At 28.7% G+C, this 19009-nt stretch overlaps 1 protein-coding gene across 4 annotated transcripts; it reads right to left on the reverse strand.

The window, feature by feature from the left end:
- Positions 1 to 1551: 1551 nt before the first annotated feature.
- LOC114193415 (Mitochondrial glycoprotein family protein) lies at positions 1552 to 4766 on the reverse strand. Of its 4 annotated transcripts, none has more exons than XM_028083201.2 (4): positions 4508 to 4766; positions 4069 to 4397; positions 3386 to 3549; positions 1552 to 2499 (listed from the first exon to the last, which is right to left on the reverse strand). In XM_028083201.2, the coding sequence occupies exons 1-3, from the start codon at positions 4718 to 4720 to the stop codon at positions 3390 to 3392; spliced, it is 702 nt and encodes a 233-aa protein (XP_027939002.2). In that variant the 5' UTR covers positions 4721 to 4766; the 3' UTR covers positions 1552 to 2499; positions 3386 to 3389. The 4 variants fall into 4 exon arrangements, with proteins under 4 accessions (XP_027939002.2, XP_027939003.2, XP_027939001.2 ...); XM_028083202.2 differs by lacking the exon at positions 1552 to 2499 and adding an exon at positions 2522 to 2815; XM_028083200.2 differs by lacking the exon at positions 1552 to 2499 and adding an exon at positions 2952 to 3197.
- Between the last annotated feature and the right edge of the window lie 14243 nt (positions 4767 to 19009).

Below are 19009 nucleotides of genomic sequence, written 5' to 3' on the forward strand. Positions count from 1 at the left end.
AATATTAATAAAAATTCAAACTAAATTAAACAAAATTAACGAAACTAAGACTAAATTGAATATAAGATACGAGACATAAATACATGACAATGATACTAACTTGACATATGACGATGATACTGTTTTGACACATGGCAGTGATACTGCCACAATGCTAACTTGACAAGTAGAATTTTTTTAATTTAAAAATTAAAAAAAAATAGAAAAAAAATTAAAAACTACGAAGTGACAGTAAAAAAAACAAATTAATCGCAATTTAAAAAATTTAAGATAATTTTGAACATTTCCAAAAAAAAAATAAAACCAAACTTAATAAAGTTTACAAAAGTTTGAATCAGTAATATATTTAAAAGCTAAATACATTATAGATAAGGGGCTACGATTATTTGGAAGTGGGCATTTATTTATAATTTCTTGTTGATAAGTACTTCAAAATCGAGCATGCGTGTAATCATGTTGATGAGCTAATGATTGAAATTAACTGATGCAAAATCAAATTTCAATAAATATGTTGTGTCAAATAAAGGAATTTCAACTTTGATTTGCTACAAAAGGAAAATGTTTTATTCTTCTAACTTTTAAAATTTCTTCAGTTTTTCAAAATAGTAATTTTCAATTTCAGAAAAAGAAAAAAAAAACTAAAGTTCTACAAATAGCATAATAATAATAATAATAATAATAATAATAATAAACCCTAGTTAAGAGAGTTTTAGTTTCACTGCTTAGTAAACAATGCGGAATGAAGTCACTTCTTCACCTTCCATGTAATTTTTTCTTTATGTAACACATTTTGGTTTTCACTTATAACAGAATTTTTGAAGTTCAGTATTCATGTTCTGATCGCACAAAACCGTAATGAGGGTATAAACACATAAAAAGATTCCCAGAAAATAAAAGCTAAAAAATAGCAATCTAAATGGATTTGCACGTTTTTTCTCATCAATGTGCTTCAAACTCCTTTGCGTAATCAAACACCCATCTAAAACTTTCTTTGGTTGACAAAAAAAAAGAAAATGGGAAGAAAAATGACGAAAAATAAGGAAAAAGTTCAAGTTGTTTGGTTAAATGAAAGAGGAAAAAAAGAAAGAATAAATGAATGAGAAGTATGTGTCTGGTTTAAAAGAGAAGGAAAGAAACTGATGAATTTTATTACAGGTTACGGTGAAGGTGGATTCTTCAAATGGTCTGTCAAATTTCTCCCAACATTGGTGTTTCATCATTTGTTGGGTAAATCATTGAATGTGTAAGACAGTATATATGTAGTTTTTGAAAGAAAAAGTGAAATCTAATTTAGCCGCTGAATATGTAAAATTCAAATTGATACCTGATATAATAGCTTAATGATAAAATACTTCAAAGACTTTTTATATATTCAAGGACTAAAATAAGGATTTCATTCTTTCAAGGGCTAAATTGACAATGTCTTGCACATTTAAGGATTAAATTGGTCATTTAACCATTTATTGTTTCATATTTGCTTAGAATGGGTCCAAACAACAAGGCAAAAGGCGTGTATGGTGAAAATGCTCTGCATTTTCCATAGTAAATAAATACAGTAAAGCATCTTTCATACAAAGCACACTGTAAATTTTACACACTCTGAGAAAGATAATCTTGATAGAATATATCTTGGGCTATGCTTTCGTGAGTTCATCATACAAAGCACAACTCATCGTGTGAGATGTGATGTCCTTTCGTGGAGAAGAGAAAATAATGAAATTAATAAAGTTTCCTTTATTTTAGGCCCACTCATTTGATTAGCATCATTAAAAAGCCAATTTCTCAAGTTATTTTTATATATCTTTGTAAAAACCAAAACATGGAAGTTAGCGAGAGAGAGAGAGAGAACCTGACTTGATTTTGGTTAAACTCTTAATTTTCCCTCAGAAGATTTACTCTATCACACACGGGGTTCTCTCTCAAAATTCCTTCTGGTTTTCTACAAAGTTTGTATGAAAACAAACTTAAGAAATGGCTTTTATAGCCAAAGAAGTTAATTAAATAAGTGGGCCGAAAATAAAACGAGAATTTCTTTCCCTTTTCTTTAACGTAGCTTTCCTTGAATGTGCTCATCCCGAGCAGTAAGAGAAGGAAAAGCAATACAACAGATGCATTCAGATAACACATTCAAGACAGTGCTTCCGAGATAAAAAAAAAGAAAAGAAAGAAAAGCTTTAAAAGAAAATAGTCTTAAGAAGCGCTTTGGAAAAGCATTATCCAAGTTTAAGCACTAATATGTTTTCTCTGATAAGTGCTATGCTTAAACTATTGTCAAAAAATAATACATATACCGACGTAAAACTTGCTTTAAAACAAGCGCTATCTGCTTTCTTTTTCTAATAGCGTCGTATATGGAAAGCGCTATATAAAATGTAGACAAATCTCATTCATGAAAACTTGGGTTAAACCACACTCCAACATACGAAATGATTCAGCTTCAGACCACGATTCACATCTAACAATAGACGTTCTCACCGTTTTAGATATGAAAATCATAGCCTAAGACATGAAGCAAATACAATTCCACCAATAAATCATCCTTCATTCCACAAATTAGCAAACTAAGAAAAGCATTAGGCCCCACATGTGCACAAATACACAAATGTGTAAAACCTAAAAGATATGTCATCTTGTGACCATCAGTCTATCATCAAACAAAGCACAGCAAAAATGGAAAACAGATTATGAATTCCGAACATAAATGCGAAGCGCAATACGAAATAGACAAAACCACTTGGTTAACACTTCTGAGGATAGCAAACATTAAGTTTAGATCTTATCATACTCATAAAATCATATCCAATGAAAGCTCTACCTGTGACATCAATTAACAGTGTATTAAGCATCACCGGTACAACCACCGCTCATCTTAAAATACAATTTAACGATTTAATCCGTTACTAAATGCTCTGATAATTTTCTAAATTTCTTCCACTAAAATCTCCAAAAAATGAATAAAAAAACACAATGAACATATAAGACTCATATTGCTGGTCAATATTGCATAAGGTTGTCTTGCATGATTTAGAAAATAAGGAAAATGATGCAAACACTACAAATCAAACGAAATTTTACAGAGTTAATTTCCACAGTATGAAGACTAGAAGTGTTACATAAACTATTAGTTCCCTAGATTTACCAATCTACTTTTCAAAAGACTTGAACAATTCATCCACCCTTGAAGTTCAACTCTCGATCTTTATTTGGTCATCGTTGATTCATCATATAACCACAAAAGGAAACAGAACCACCATTATGCCCTACCCTTGCCTCCCAATGTGAAACATTCTTAATGCATTTGAATCAAATAAATAAATTGATACCAAATGCCAATGTCAAAACTTAATAATCACAACAATTACTAGCTGAAAAATGCCAATCTTACCTATCTATCTATCCACAAAAGATTTGAGACTATCCATCCACCGCAGAAGCTCAATCCTATCCTTGTTCATCATATATTCATGCAAGAAAACCGCAAGCTCATCATTCACTCCCCTTTCGTCCAAGTACGCGTAAAACTTCTCTTGAACCTTAGCACTCAGGTCCCTGAAACAAGAAAAATTGAACACATAAGAAACACAAGCAAACCAACATCAAGTTAACAAATAACTTCAAAACATATAGCTCTTTCACACAAAATTTTCCTCAACAATTCAAACTGGCATCACCAACCAAGGATTTAAAAAAGGTACACAGCCGCAATGTCAAGGCTTTTGGGGTCTCAGCAATCATATTACAACACCTCATCTGTTGCCTTATTTGTCCACAATTTTCAACAATATCAAGCATCGCGACAAAATCATAATCACGACAGACAACTTAGGACCATCTAAATGTAAACAACAAGGTTTTAAAAGTCATTCAGCAACCGCAATTCCAGCTGCAACTCCACATCTATTGGAGTCATCAACTGCATCAGCCAAATTCGTCAGCAACTTCCTACAATATCGCACTGATCACGGCGAAACCACAACCGCGACCGCAATTTAAAACCTTGGTAAACATGAACCCTGTGACCAATGAACCAATGAACGAAAACAAAATGGTAAATGCCATTTTCCAAACCTGAAATCAGGTCCAATGTAAGGTCTAGCCGCCATTCGACCGCGCCTTAACAAGAAAACTTTCTCAACATTCAAAGAGTCAGGCCATGCTGAACACACGAATTCTAACTCATTTTCACCTTTCCCCTTCGATATATCCACAATTAAACTAAGGTGAAGACGCACATTCACTCCAGAACTATCGTCCCCATACGCAGGAACATGTTCGCACCCATCAAACATCGTCGCCTCAATTCTAATATCCTCACATTCCCCAAACTTCCCTTTAATGGTAACCACTTGCTCGCCACGTCTCTCGTCAACCGTAAACGAATTGAATTTAGTATCAGGCTGCAAACATTACAAGAATTAAAAACATTAATTGTAACGAAAAAACATCGATTCATTAAACGGATAGAATGGAATAAAATTAGTTTATGGTTACTTGGAAATTTGTTAACCTGGTGTGGTGGCGCGTATTCCTGTTGGTACTCGATTTCGTTTCGGAGTATTCGAATGATGTTGGAGTCGAAGGGCGATTTGGTCAGTGGTTCTGGTTCCGCGCCGTAGGTTCTGGCTTCAAAACGCGCGGTGGCGGCGAGTGCGGTTAACGGTCTCGGGTTCCGTTTCAATGTACAAACTCTTTGAAGCGTTCGAACGAGAGAAGAAGCCATTGATTCGGATTTCGAAATCGCTGAAGATGGAAAATGCTAAAGGGTTTTAAAGTTTAACTAGAAGGGTTTAAATCCTATTCTGATTGCTATACGACATCGTTTCACCGTTTTCTTTTTTTTGCCATTCAACTACTTCGTTACCAGCCTTTTGGGCCGTTAGTAACTATGCTGATATTACTATACGGCCCGTTAAATTTATTGGACTATAAACCGATGTCAGGCCATTTTGCTTTACACCCTATAGTTTTTTTCTACATACAATTAAAACCTCTCTGATTATGCAATCTGCAACTAAAAAAACTTATATCTCATTACACAATTAATATTGTATTTCGTATTACATAATTAATTTTTTTTTATAAAAAAAATAACTACGAAATTCTCCAAAGAAAGAACCGTAAGAAGCCATTTGTGTCAGTTGCAAGTGCTCGAAGATATGTATGTTGCAGAATGATGAGGGATATTTTGGTATTTTAGACACCAGCTATGGAGGTGCATGTGGAAGATAATGGGTGCAGAAACAAACACCCACGAGACTATAATCGAGGGTTGGGCTGGGACTGTTGCTCTCCAAAGTGCTTTCTTCCTGCACCTCCAGAATTTTTTCTAGACCTCCAAATTTTCTCTAAATTCCCAAAATATCCTTTGACCATTTAAGGAAATCCACGGACACCACACCTCCAAAATTATGTCTCCGGCAATATATGACTTCCGGAAGTCAAAAAATTCACCGAAAGTCGACTTTTGAAAGTCAAAATGTATCACCAGAAGTCAAAATGTATCACTAGAAGTCGACTTGCGGAAGTCAAAATGTATCACCGTAAGTCAACTTTCGGAAGTCAAAATGTATCACCGGAAGTCGACTTCTGGAAGTCAAAATTTATCACCGGAAGTCGACTTCCGGAAGTCAAAATTTATCACCGGAAGTCGACTTTCGAAAGTCAAAATGTATCACTGTAAGTCAATTTTCGGAAGTCAAAATGTATCACCGGAAGTCAAAATGTATCATCAGAAGTCGATTTTCGGAAGTCAAAAATTATCACCAGAAGTCGACTTTCGGAAGTCAAAAATTATCACCAGAAGTCAACTTTCGGAAGTCAAAAAACATTACCGGAAGTCGACTTCCGGAAGTCAAAAAATTAATTTTATTTTAAATATTTTTAATTATTTTTAAAATTTATGTTTTATAACTTTTAATTGTTTTTTTAGTTTATTATTTTTTATTTTATTTATTTTTTATGTTTTCATATTTCTTAATATATTTGTTTTTTTAAATATTAATATCTATATATATAATTTTATTTTTATTTAATATACTGAAAAAAAATATAAATATAAAAATAAGTAAAATTAAAATAATATTAAACTTTAAATAAAAAAAACTGAAAAAGTAAAAATTTATTCGGCTTCATTTAATTTTATTTAATATTTAAATTTATTTTAAAATAATAAAACTTTAAATTAAAAAAAAGAAAAAAATATATACATATATATATTAATTTTTTTTTAAATTTAAAATTTCATTATTTACATATATATATATATATATAATATCTGATTTAAAATATTTTTTTTAATTTTTATTAAATTTTGAATAAATTATATAAAAATAAATTTAAATTTAAAAATATAAAAAATATATAATTGAAAAAAATTTAAAAATTTGATTAAAATTAAATATTTAAATTTTAATAAAATTTAAAATTTAAAATAAAATATAAAATACTATACACATTAAATATACAAATAAAAAAATTATAATAATTTTAATAAAATAAATAAATTAAAAATAAAATAAAAATAATAATTTAAATTAAAATAGTAAAACTTTAACCGAAAACAGAATATATATATATATATATATATATATATATATATATATATATATATATATATATATATATATATATATATATAAACGGATTTCAACTTTCATTTATATATACATCGGTGTACATCGGAAGTCGACTTTTCGGTGTATATGTATATATATTTAGCATTGTTTTTACTTATTTTGTATTTTTTAAATTAATTATTCTGTTAAATTTATATATTTTATAATTTTTAATATTTTTAATATGTATTTTAAAAAATAAAATAAAATAAAAGTTAGAAAATATAAATTTTAAAAAGAATTAAAAATATTAAAAATAGAATTAATTTTTTGATTTTCGGAAAATGACTTCTGGTAATATTTTTTGACTTCCGGAAGTCAACTTTCGGTAATGATTTTTGATTTCCGGAAGTCAACTTCCGGTGATAATTTTTGACTTCTAGAAGTCGACTTTCGGTGATATATTTTGACTTTCGAAAGTCGACTTCCGGTGATATATTTTGACTTTCGGAAGTCGACTTTCGGTGATATATTTTGACTTATGGAAGTCGACTTCCGGTGATACATTTTGGCTTCCGGAAGTCGACTTTCGGTGATATATTTTGACTTCCGGAAATAGTTTTGGGAATGTGATATCCGTGTGTTTTCTTAAATGGTCAAAGGATTTTTTGAAAATTTTAAAAAATGTTGGAGGTGAAGAAGAAATGCTTGGAGGTGTAGGAAGAAAGACCCGTGAGTGGTGCAGGAAGCAACTGCCCTCAAATATTTTAACGGACCTTAGTTCTTGAGCTTTCAAAAATAAAATTTTTGAAAACTTTTTTGAAATAAAAATGAATGGGCCAAAATTTGTGAAGAAATGAAGGGAAAAAAGTCCCTTTTAATCAATTCAAAGCATACTAATGCGTTCACAGTAAATCAATTCGAATAAATTAATGATAAACAAGAGTTTTATAAATTAATCTATTGAAAAAATAAATATTAATTAAATTTTATTTCGTGAAAAAAACTTCAAAAGCGCCAAATATCATTAATGTTAATAAATGTAAGAAAATCACTTTTTCATAAAAACAAAATAGTAAATTTTGTAGTTATAATATTGCTTACTTAAAATTTGTAGGCAAAATTTGGGGTCTGATTGTTGTGGATAAAAGCAAGTATTTAGAAGGAGAGATTTCACTGAAAATATCAATCCAATTTTGTAATAAAAATTGATTGTTGCCAACATGAATGGATAATTTTTCCATCGATATCTTTATAACAAAACTCAAATAAGTGTCATATCTAAACCTAACCAATATTAATGTAGATACTAATTATAATATATATTGATTCACATGTTCTTACCTTATCAACACAACGCAAATCTCTATTTCAAGAACACGAACACAAGCAACTTTACACTGGAACTAAGGTGTCAAAGTGAGTGAATCCAACTTACAACTTACACGGATTAACTTACCATGATTTGAATTAAAAAAGGATCAATTCAACTTAGCTTATTTTTTTGGTGAGTTAGAAAAAGAGTCAATTCACTTACGAATGTTTTTTTTTTTTTGCAATTTATTTTATATATTTATTGCATTATAATAAGAGTGAATTGACTTAATTTATTTTTTATAATAATGGAATGAAAGTGTTCACATAATTCTTGAATATTATTATAAAGGTAATTGTTAAAAATTAAATTAAAGTATCAACGTATATAACTTAACAAACAAATTAATTAAACATTCAAATTAAAAATTATTGAGCAACATTCGATCATTTAAAAATATAAAATTGTAAACATATATAATTAGAAGTAGTAGATAATTATAACAAAAAAATTTTAAAAAAATTGTAAAAAAATGTTGGTGAGTTAGGTGGTTAAATCCGACTCAAACTCGTTTAATTCCTGAGTTAAGTGGGACGGACTCAGTTCAACCCACTTTTAAAAAGAAAAACTTAACTTTTTTAATTCAACCTGACTTGACTATGTGATGATTCATGTTGACTTAAGAACTTAAACGCATTTTAGCATCTCTAACTAAGTTAGATCACTTGTTTCCTTCCGATGAGCCACACCAATAACTACATTCATTACTTTTGAGGTCTTCAAAGCTCAAATACTTTAGTCCATGGTTAATAATATTACAGGGAACCTCTAAGGTGTATGTATGCATGAATCATTGCATCTATGCTGGTCTACCATGCATCGTGAAAGCACCTGAACCATAGTGAAATTTAAAAAAAAAAAAAAAACATCAATATACGTATTTTAATCATCTCCTTGTCCATTGTTAGTAATTTTTATTTAGATTTTTCTTTTTGAATTAATGGTCAAAATAAAGTTTTCTTGTAAAGAATACATCAATAATTGAATTTTTTAGAGTTTGATCTATATATCTATGTGTTCTTATTATTTAGATTCACGAAATTAAATTTTTGTTTTCAGAGCGACTAATTTAATTTAAACTTAGAATTTATTCAGAGTAGTTTCATTTATATTAGTATTTTATGATGTAATTTCATTTGAAATATTTTGAAGATAAAAATTTTGCTTAAATTTATATTTTAGAAAATAAATTTATTTAAAATTAAGAAATTTAATAAAAAAAAATATATACTTGTAGATATTTATGAATATATAAGACTAAAGTTTTTAATGGATTTTCAGCAAGTAATAGAATAATTAATGACATGATTTTCTTAGATGTAACAAATACTAGGTATATTATAGTCCAATTCTTAAACTATGTCATCTATATATATTGAATCAAAGACTACAATAAAAATTAATAATTAAATAGTAATCAAATTTAAAGATAAAATATAATTAATATAGTTATATTGATTACATAAGACACAATTTTATAAATTAAAAATTACTAATATTTAAAATAGTCTGTATTATTAATAAAAAAATATAATTAGTATATGAATTAGAGTTTAAATTAGTCTCATACATTAACTATCAAATTTATTGCTACTTCATATTAATATTAAATAATTAAAACATTAGTAGCCAATGTCATAAACTATTTTATACTCTAACCCACAAATTAATTATAATCATTTGTTAGTAATATAAACTATTTTTTATACCAATAATTTATAATTTATAAAAGGATATTTAACTTAATTAATATAGTAATTAATTATTTGTTATCTCTAAATTTAATTATATTTAATTATTTAATTATTTTCATGTAGAGGTAAATGTCAAATTCTCTGCCCACATATGAGTAGTCAATGATAATAGATTACTTCACCAAAAGCTCTGCAAATGATAATGAAAATGATTATGCAATATTAACTACTATGACATAATAAATATCTATTAGGATATATTATTTAATAATATAATAAACCTAAAACAAGTATCAGTATGATTATTATTCATCAGAACAAAATAAGGATAAATATAAGAATAAAAACGATTTTCGTCGAATATTTCTGATCTTAAAGTTCGTAAAAATTGCACTTAAAATGATAATATTTTTCAACCAATCTTCCGTAAAAGTAACCTGTTGTTTCTCTTCAAGAAAGAAAAAAGAACAAAAAGATGGAAAAGAGAGGGAGAGCATCGATTCCTTTGGTGCCAAAGGATGAATAAAGCAAAAAAGAAAAAGAAGCATTGTTAGATACGAGTTTTATGCATTAACTTTAGCTTTTTACAGGCTAATTCATATGCAATGTGTTATAAGCTTACTCGTGTTTGGTAGAATTTGGTCAATAATTAAAGATTTTGTGTTTCTAAGCATTTATTTACGAAAATTCTTGTTCTAAAGGCACGTGAAGGGGGTGATTAGAGGATCACTTTAAGGTGCAAAAGACATGAATTCTTGTATTAAAATTTTTACTAGTCTTGTATGAAACATGTTCGTACATTACGCGATAAGTTAATTATTTGCAAGAAAGTTAAATTTAAAGTTATTTGACATGATTTGTATATCATATTACTTATTCCAAAACATCTTAGGTTTGACATTTATATGGACTTTACTTTAAGATTTTCTCATTCTATTACACCATTTTTTATTCTAGGCAACAATGAAAAACTGTAATCCAAAGTCAAAAGAATAGATTTTTTAAGATGACTCAATTTATACCTTACAACAAAAGTAGATAATGGATACCATGGTACTTAGTATTCTTTAAGGAGTTGGTAAGATTGTATAGATAGTCTACAAGTATTGTAAGTGACCAAAATTCCAAATTTCTCAATCAATTATGGTGGATTTTGTGGTATCAAATTGGAACTAAATTGTTGTTTTAAACAATTTATCATCTGTAAATTGTTGGACAATTTTGAGTGATGGATAAAACCCTTTCTACTCTTTTTAGAATTGTTATTAAGAAAACTTTTAGGGTTTAGGAAGAGTGCTTATCACACATATTAAGTTTTATACCTTACAATAAAGTAGATAATGCATGTCATATGAAGAAGGGAATAATGTATTATTGATTGTGTACAAAATGTTACAAGAGGAATGTTATATATACACATTGGCGGAACTTCTTTGGGACTAAGGGGAGCCATGGCTCCCCAAGCTTTTAATTATATATATATATATATATATATATATATATTTAAAATTTATATTATTATATTATTTTTATTAAGTTATATATATATATATATATATATATATATTTATATTTATATATTATATTTTTAGTGTTTAAAAAGTAAAATAAAAATTAATTTGATAAATTAATAATTGGATTAAAGAGATTAAAAGAAAGACAGATTAGGAAAAAGAAATTGGAGAACATAGAGAACAAATAATGCATACTCACACGATCTCATGAATAAGTATCCTAGTATGATTTATGCATGTTAAATTTATAATTCTTCCATTATGATATTTTTTCCAAATAAGTTTTCCCAAATTAAGTTTTCCCAAATTAGTATGAACCATAACTATGATTTTAGGAATTTTTTTGTATGAAATTGGCATGAACCCTAATTATATTTTCTCAAATAAATATAACCCAACATTATAAAATGTTGATATTTTGTATTTTTAATTGCATACAATGAATTAGTTAAATAGTATTCAATTGAAATAAAAATTAGAATACTCATTTATGTGAATTCAATAAATTAGGAAGATTAAAAATTGAAAAGTTTGAATTGTATGATTTGAGTAAAAGAAATAATTTTTTAATTAAGAAAATTATATATAAAAAAAAAAATCTAATTTGACACCCCTAGACATTTTCTCCAAGTTCCGCCATTGTATATACACACAAGCCAATACTAAAAGAGACAAGTAAATGGGTCTAAACATGGACCTATACTAACAAGGAAGAGTATTTATCACATTAAGTTTTATAACTTACAATAAAGCAGATAATGCATGTCATATTATTGACTTGTTCTTTAAGGAGTTGGTAAGAAAACATAGGTAGCCTAAAAGTATTGTAAGTGACCAAAATTCCAAATTTCTCAATCAATTATGGTGGATTTTGTGGGATCAAATTGATCTAAATTATTGTTTTAAATTATTTATGATCCCTAAAATGTGGGCCAAATTGGGGGTGATGAATAAAACCATTTATACTCTTTTTAGAATTATTATTAATAAAACTTTTAGGTTGTGTTCTTTTGGGAGGAATGATTTAAGAGAGAGGAAGAGGAAGAGATCGGAAGGATTAGAGGGTAAAGTTGGTGTTATTTCTTTTAAAGGATTCAGAGGTGAATTTAGGGTGTGTTTGCTTCCAAGGATAGATTTAAGGGAGGGTGAGTAGATGGATAAGCAAGTATGAATTTGAGAGTGACAATAATGTTTGCTTCAAGGGATCTGAGCTTATTTGGGAAGATGAATTTGAAGGAGACCTCAAGATTCCCATTCTCTCATTTTGAAGAGATGAGGAAGGAAAGACATGTCATCACATGAGCTTTGACGTTTTTGTCCATAACATTTACATATGATTGCAAAATGATTTTTTATTAACAGTAGTTTTTTGTTAATAAAAAAATATTTAAAATACCTGTTATACTCTAAACTATTAAAAAACTAAATATATATTTCTTTTCTCTTTTTGTTATGTATAACATATAATAATTAAAATTATTTTAAAAAATTAATCTATAACAATATATGAAGAGAATATCCTTTTTTGTATCCATATTTCGTTATTAAAATTGTATCCTTAATCTATAACATCTATAACAATATATAAAGAGATACACTCTTTTGTGTCTATATTTTGTTATTCCAGTTTTACCCTTAATTATTATTTTAAAAATTATTTATTTTATAAATAGTTTACTTTTAACTGTTATCCTAAAAACTTCTTTGTCTTTAACAGTTATTTTAAAAACTTCTTTTTTGTACATATTTTATTTTTTTAATTTTACATCTAACAATTATATATTTCTTATTAATTTTAACTCAAATCCATGAAAGTTAAAATATGTGAAGACACACAAACGCGACAACGCTTTTGTTTTCGCCAGTAATAATAATAATTATTGTTATTAAACCTTGTGGATAATTAATAATAATAATAATAATATTAATTATTATTAACATTACTGATATAATATAAATATTAAAAATAATATTATTATTAATAATATTATTACTAAAAGTAAAACTAATAATAATAATAATACTAACTAGTAATTATTATTATATTTTATTTTATACTAATTTTAACCATAGGAGTAAAACTGTAATTTAACAATTTTATCGACTAAAACATTATTTTATATCTATCACATTCATCAAACCATTCACAAAATTTACATTCAAATTTCTTCACTTTTACCTTTCCATCCCTTAAAACAAACAACCTCACCTTCCTCTCTCTATCTCCTCAAATCTGGTTACTCACCCTCCCTTAAATCTATCCTTGGAAGCAAACACGCCTTTAGATTGGATTAGGAAGTAAAGTTTGTGAAAGTTTGTGATTGAATTGATCGATGTGACATATTAAAAAACACTTTAATAGATAAAAAAGTTAGATTACCAAAATGCCCATATTTTTATATGTTATATAAAATTATATATAAATTATTTAGAATTACTTTTAATAAATTTTATTAAATGATTTAAGTTATAAAAAAATATTTCAAAAAAATGAATAATACAATATATTTTGTATGAAAATAAATTTAATATGTAAGGTGGAAAAATAAGTGAATATTACGAGGGTAATGTGGGAAAAAATAAATATGAAGAGAATGAATTAGTCATTTAGCATCCGTCACCCTCCAATCTCACCCAGACTAGAGGGATGACATTTACTAGGAATTCAGCTAATCCTCACTTTCTATCCATTTCTATCACCCCAAAAATAACAAGGCAATCAACCTCTAATATTGTTTCTCATTCCTCTTGAACAATGAATACACTCATAAAAACACAGTCTTAGAGTTTGGGAATAATGCTTATATTGATTTTTCTTGTATAAGACTACACATAGTAATACACATTTTCCCTGCTTGAACTTATGATTTTAATCTTTTGACTCCTTTGAATTTGTTACATTTACCTAACATTTCTCAATTTAAACATAAGTGTATAAATTTTAAAGTAGAGTATGTTAAGCTGCATGAGAAAATCAAGACTCAATTGAGACAAAAATGAAAGGGTATGCAAAATATGCAAATAGAGGAACGAAAAAAAGTGATATTTAGGTGTCAACCTAGTTGGAATATCAAAAATTCATAGTGATGTTTACAAGAGGATAATCTTTTGTTGAAAAAAAGAATAAGATAACATTTGAACTAGGTAGCTAAGTATAGGCATATTTAAGGAAGTCAAAAGTTATGCTAATAGGATACAATCTTTTTCATGTACTAGTCAAGATCAATAATAATGCTTACGAAATTGATTTTTTAATTAGGTATGGTGTTAATAACACTTTCGATGTGACTAATTTATATTTTTTGGATGCATGTGGTGATTTATTTGACTTGAGGACAAAAAAATTTCTGTTTTCAAAAAAAGGGCATGATATGAACATTATAATCTAGGTATGGGTCTATGACAACTATAAGATCCGTGAAATTTAATTAATTAAATAATTAATTAATTAATAAATGCAGATAGTGGAAGCCTTTATGGCATTGAATGTTGATGGATGTGATGTGGAAAAGTACCAGTTCAAATGGTTGTGGGTACTTAATTGTGTGAAAGAATTTGGGTTTAAGTCCTATGGATGCCAATTGTGTGTTATTTAATTATTATTGTTTTAATAATATGATTGAGCATGTGGAATGATGAGATAATTATAGAATTATATTAATCATCATGAAACATGAATTGGTTGAATGGTTATACATTGATTTGGCATTGGCATGGTTATGGGTTCAAATCTTGGTGAACCAAATTAAGTTTTCGTTTTGCTAAACTTGTTTTTGGCAAAAAGGAGAAGGGGTAGAAACCCTAGCAGCCACGTGAAGGCCCATTGAGGCAAATTTGAGGAGGACAAAGGGAGGCTATTGGAAGCAAGAGAGAATCTAGATCCATTCAAGTTTTTTTAAGCAAAAGGAAACTAGGTTAGGGGAGTTTTACATGTTCTAATTTATGTTAAGCCTGAATCGCATGCTATACATTGTGAAAAATATGAATGTCATCTGTTTCTGCTTAAATTTTTGATTTTCTGGAAAATTTCTAGAAACCGCTTGGCGGGCTATGAGTTTTGGTACTTCTGAGTTCCCGGGGAAGGAACCGCCTGGCGGCACATTCCCGACCGCTAAGCAACACATATTGATTCACTCTTTTTTTTTTGGGTTTGTATGAAGCGCCTGGCGGTAGTGAGCGACCCGCCAGGCGACGCGAGCAAGTGTTGGCTCGAATTTAATGTTTTATGTGATCTGAGTTGTTTTGTTCGAAAAAAAAACTAAGTTTAATTGTTAAAGGATGTTTTAACGTCAAATGGCAATTGATTTCATGTTATAAGGCGTGTGATTGAATGGAACAATGAAAGGATGCTCTTATGGTTGGGAAAATTGGGGTTCGTGGGGTTAATTGTACTGGAAAATGTTAATAGTGTAAGGGGAATGTGGAGGATGATCTGAAAGTATATTGGACTAATTGATACTTAGATGAACCTAGGACAGGTTTAATATTAAGGAAGGAAAAATGATGTGGTGCTATTTTGAAGGAATTACTTAGGGTCCTATTGTTAAATAATAAGTGTAATTGCTTTGGGTTGATGCAACAATGAGAAGTGGTAGTAAGATTAGGTAGTTTTCTGTCTTTGGCCTAAGGTGGAGTATCTTGGTTGTTATTTAGTTAACTTGGAAGGGTGTGCATGATCTAGAGAGTGAATCTGGCCTTTAGTTAATTGTGATATTAAGGAATAAGCACTGTGAGTGCATTGTGTTATGGTAGTGATGAATAAGGTTTACTTTAAGAAAACCAATTTTTGTACACTTGGATGGTTGGACTTAGATGGAAGTAGGAAATTGGATAGTAAGTTAGCCACTAGAAAAGCGATTCAACTAGATTGGTGAAAGGCATCGTGAGTCTTGATGCTTGGATTGAAGAATCAAATATGTGCAGAAGTACACAAAAACCATAACTATGTAGGTACTGATACAGCGCTTGGCGGTGGGTTTAGACCACCAGGCAATAGCGGCAATGATAGTGGGTGCTGGAACGAGTGCGCCTGGCGGTGAGGCTAGTCCCGCCAGGCGGGGTTTGCAACGTGGGTGTTTTCAGAGGCGCTACGCGCTTGGCGGTACACGTCACCCGCCAGGCGATTTGGAAGCGGCAGCGCCTGGCGGTACGTGTCCCTCGCCAGGCGATTTTGTTGCTGCAGCCTTGGGTTGCTGGTTTTGCATGCGTGATCTACAAGGCTTTTAGGATACTTTAAAGGTCGGCTTGTTGGTGTTCCTTGAGTTGAGCTCGGAACATATTCCTTGAGTTGAGCTCGGGATAGGGGTTAAACATGTGGCATTCCTCGAGTTGAGCTCGGAATGACATCCCTCGAATTGAGCTCGGGATGGCAGATGAACATGAGGAACCTTTGAGTTGAGCTCGGGTTGGCGAGTGTTGCCGGTGTGAGTGTGCTGGTTGTGGCCTGTACGAATGGGTCCGATAGATTATCATCCTCAGTGTTTGGTTGACGAGTTTAGTAGTCTTGAGACGGTACGAACTATGTTCGTATTTGGGAACTCCACCTGGCGTTACGGTGTATGATTCGTAGCAATGGTTTCCCGCACGTGCTCTATCGGTTGTGATCGATAGTATGACAATAAGTCATCTTGAGGTAATCACTAGAAGATGTAGAACACGAATAACAGGGTTGTGTCCATGTGATATGGAATCAAATGAGGAAATTTCTCTGGTGTGATTGTATAATATATAAATATAACTGTGTTTTATATATGTGTGTATATCTATATGTTTATTCTATTAAGCTCACCCTATCTGCTTGTGATTGGCGATAATCGTGTGTGCGGTACACGTGAGTAGATGATGTTGTTGTAGGTGGTTCTGATGAGGCTTAGCCACGAAACAGGATAACTTGGAAAGCTTTTATATTTTATGATTTGAAATATTTGTAAACACTTATGAGACGCTTTTATATTGTTTTCAGTTTTTATGATCTTTGGATTATTGGTTAATTTTTGGATATTACAACAACCGATCCCTCGTTTAGATGGAAATTTAGGAAGATAAAAAACTAATTATTAAAATTAGTCAATTTTTACTTCAAACTTAAATATGTATCACTTAAGAGTTCAGATTCTTTACTAACTTTTTATTTTGTATTGTCTTTTATTGAGTATTAAAAATACACTGTATTAATATTTTAAATATATTTTTAATATAGTATAAAAAATTAGCAAATAATCCAAATTCCTCGCTTAATCACCGACCTATATTAGTATTATTTACTGTGTTATCATGATATTTTTCTTATATTTACATACAAGTGTAACAAAACTAAAGTGTATTAATCATTTGAAATAAATGGAACAGATATAATATTTTAGTTATCAGATAGAGTATGTGAATTTTCTTTCCTTAAGTTCTTCCATAAACCATTTAATCTTATCAACATTTTTTGTAATGCTTGGACAATTTTTAAGACTTATCAATTTTCAAGAGTTTTGAAATTATGTCCCAGTCTTAATTACATCTAAGTTTCATAGAAATATAAATTAAAACTCATCATTCTACAAAGTTAAACTTAGAGAAACAAATATCCAAAAACAATTTTAGATTTACATGAATGCTTCTCTTACCCTGAACTTCACATGGAAGGTAGGCTTCTCCATTTATCCTTACAGAAATTCACATAAAACCACAATAATGAAATAAAGTAAAAAATAAAGTAGAAATAAAAAAAAATTGCCTTAATTGAAATTTTTATGATTGAGCTTGATTCAAATTCATCTCAAGTCAAATTTTATATCTAGAAGCAAAAGAGAATATTTAAAAAGAATTCTCACATCTTAGAAAAAAAGTCAAAGATTTTTTTTTTTAACAATTAATAACTTATAAAATAACATACTTTTTTTTAATTTATAAAACATAATTTAATTGAAATATTTATACCTAATCAACTTTCAACTTTTTTTTTCTCAAATCCATAAAAACTTATAATGACAAAAAAACACTTTATTTAGAAGATCTGAAAAAAATAGTTAAATAATTTAAATATCCATAAATAAATACAATATAATAGTAATTTATAATAAATATTTTATATATTAAGTGAAAAAATAAAGTAGCATCTTGTAATTGTAAATATTTTTAAAATTATATTTATTAGAATTGTTTTCTTATTTATAAGAATTAAACCCATGTTAAAAAAAGGATAAGGAACGTCTTATTGAATCAATTGAGTGTACTCTCTTAATTTTATACGAATTGTTAATACAGCAATTAACAAAAATAATATTCATAAAAATATAAATTACTGAGTATAATTATTTGTAAGAGAGAGACTAAATGTTTCTTTAACTTGTGAGAGTCGTCACTCAATCATGTCTGTTGTTTATGGTCAAAACAAGTCAAATCTGTACACCATGTATGACCTATATGGTCAATCAATATTATTAATTATCATAATTATAAAAATAATACAAATTAATTATTTTTAAAACAATTATTAATTTATTTAGAATAATTTAAAGAGGTTAATAAATATTAATTAAAAATTATGTTTGAAATAATTTAAAGAGGTTAATAAATATTAATTAAATATAACTTTATTTTAATCTTTTTATTAAATTGGCAGTTATAATATATATTTATATTTATTAAATTTCAAAGTATATGGGAATGGTCCTCTCAAACTAATACTATTGATTGATATATTAAAAAAAAATCTATTTATCTGTCATATACATTATCTTTGGTGATTTTTTTTCTACCACATTTTTTTTTGCCGTCTAAACAATTCGAGCCGAAACTTAATTTTGTTGGAATAAATTGTATGTTGATAATTTTATATGTAAGATCCTTTTACCTAATTTAAAATAAATAAACAAATTAGTT

Source organism: Vigna unguiculata, chromosome 8, assembly GCF_037176805.1.
Source record: "Vigna unguiculata cultivar grain cowpea cultivar isolate G323 ecotype 2 chromosome 8, ASM3717680v1, whole genome shotgun sequence".
Taxonomy (NCBI): Eukaryota; Viridiplantae; Streptophyta; class Magnoliopsida; order Fabales; family Fabaceae; genus Vigna; species Vigna unguiculata.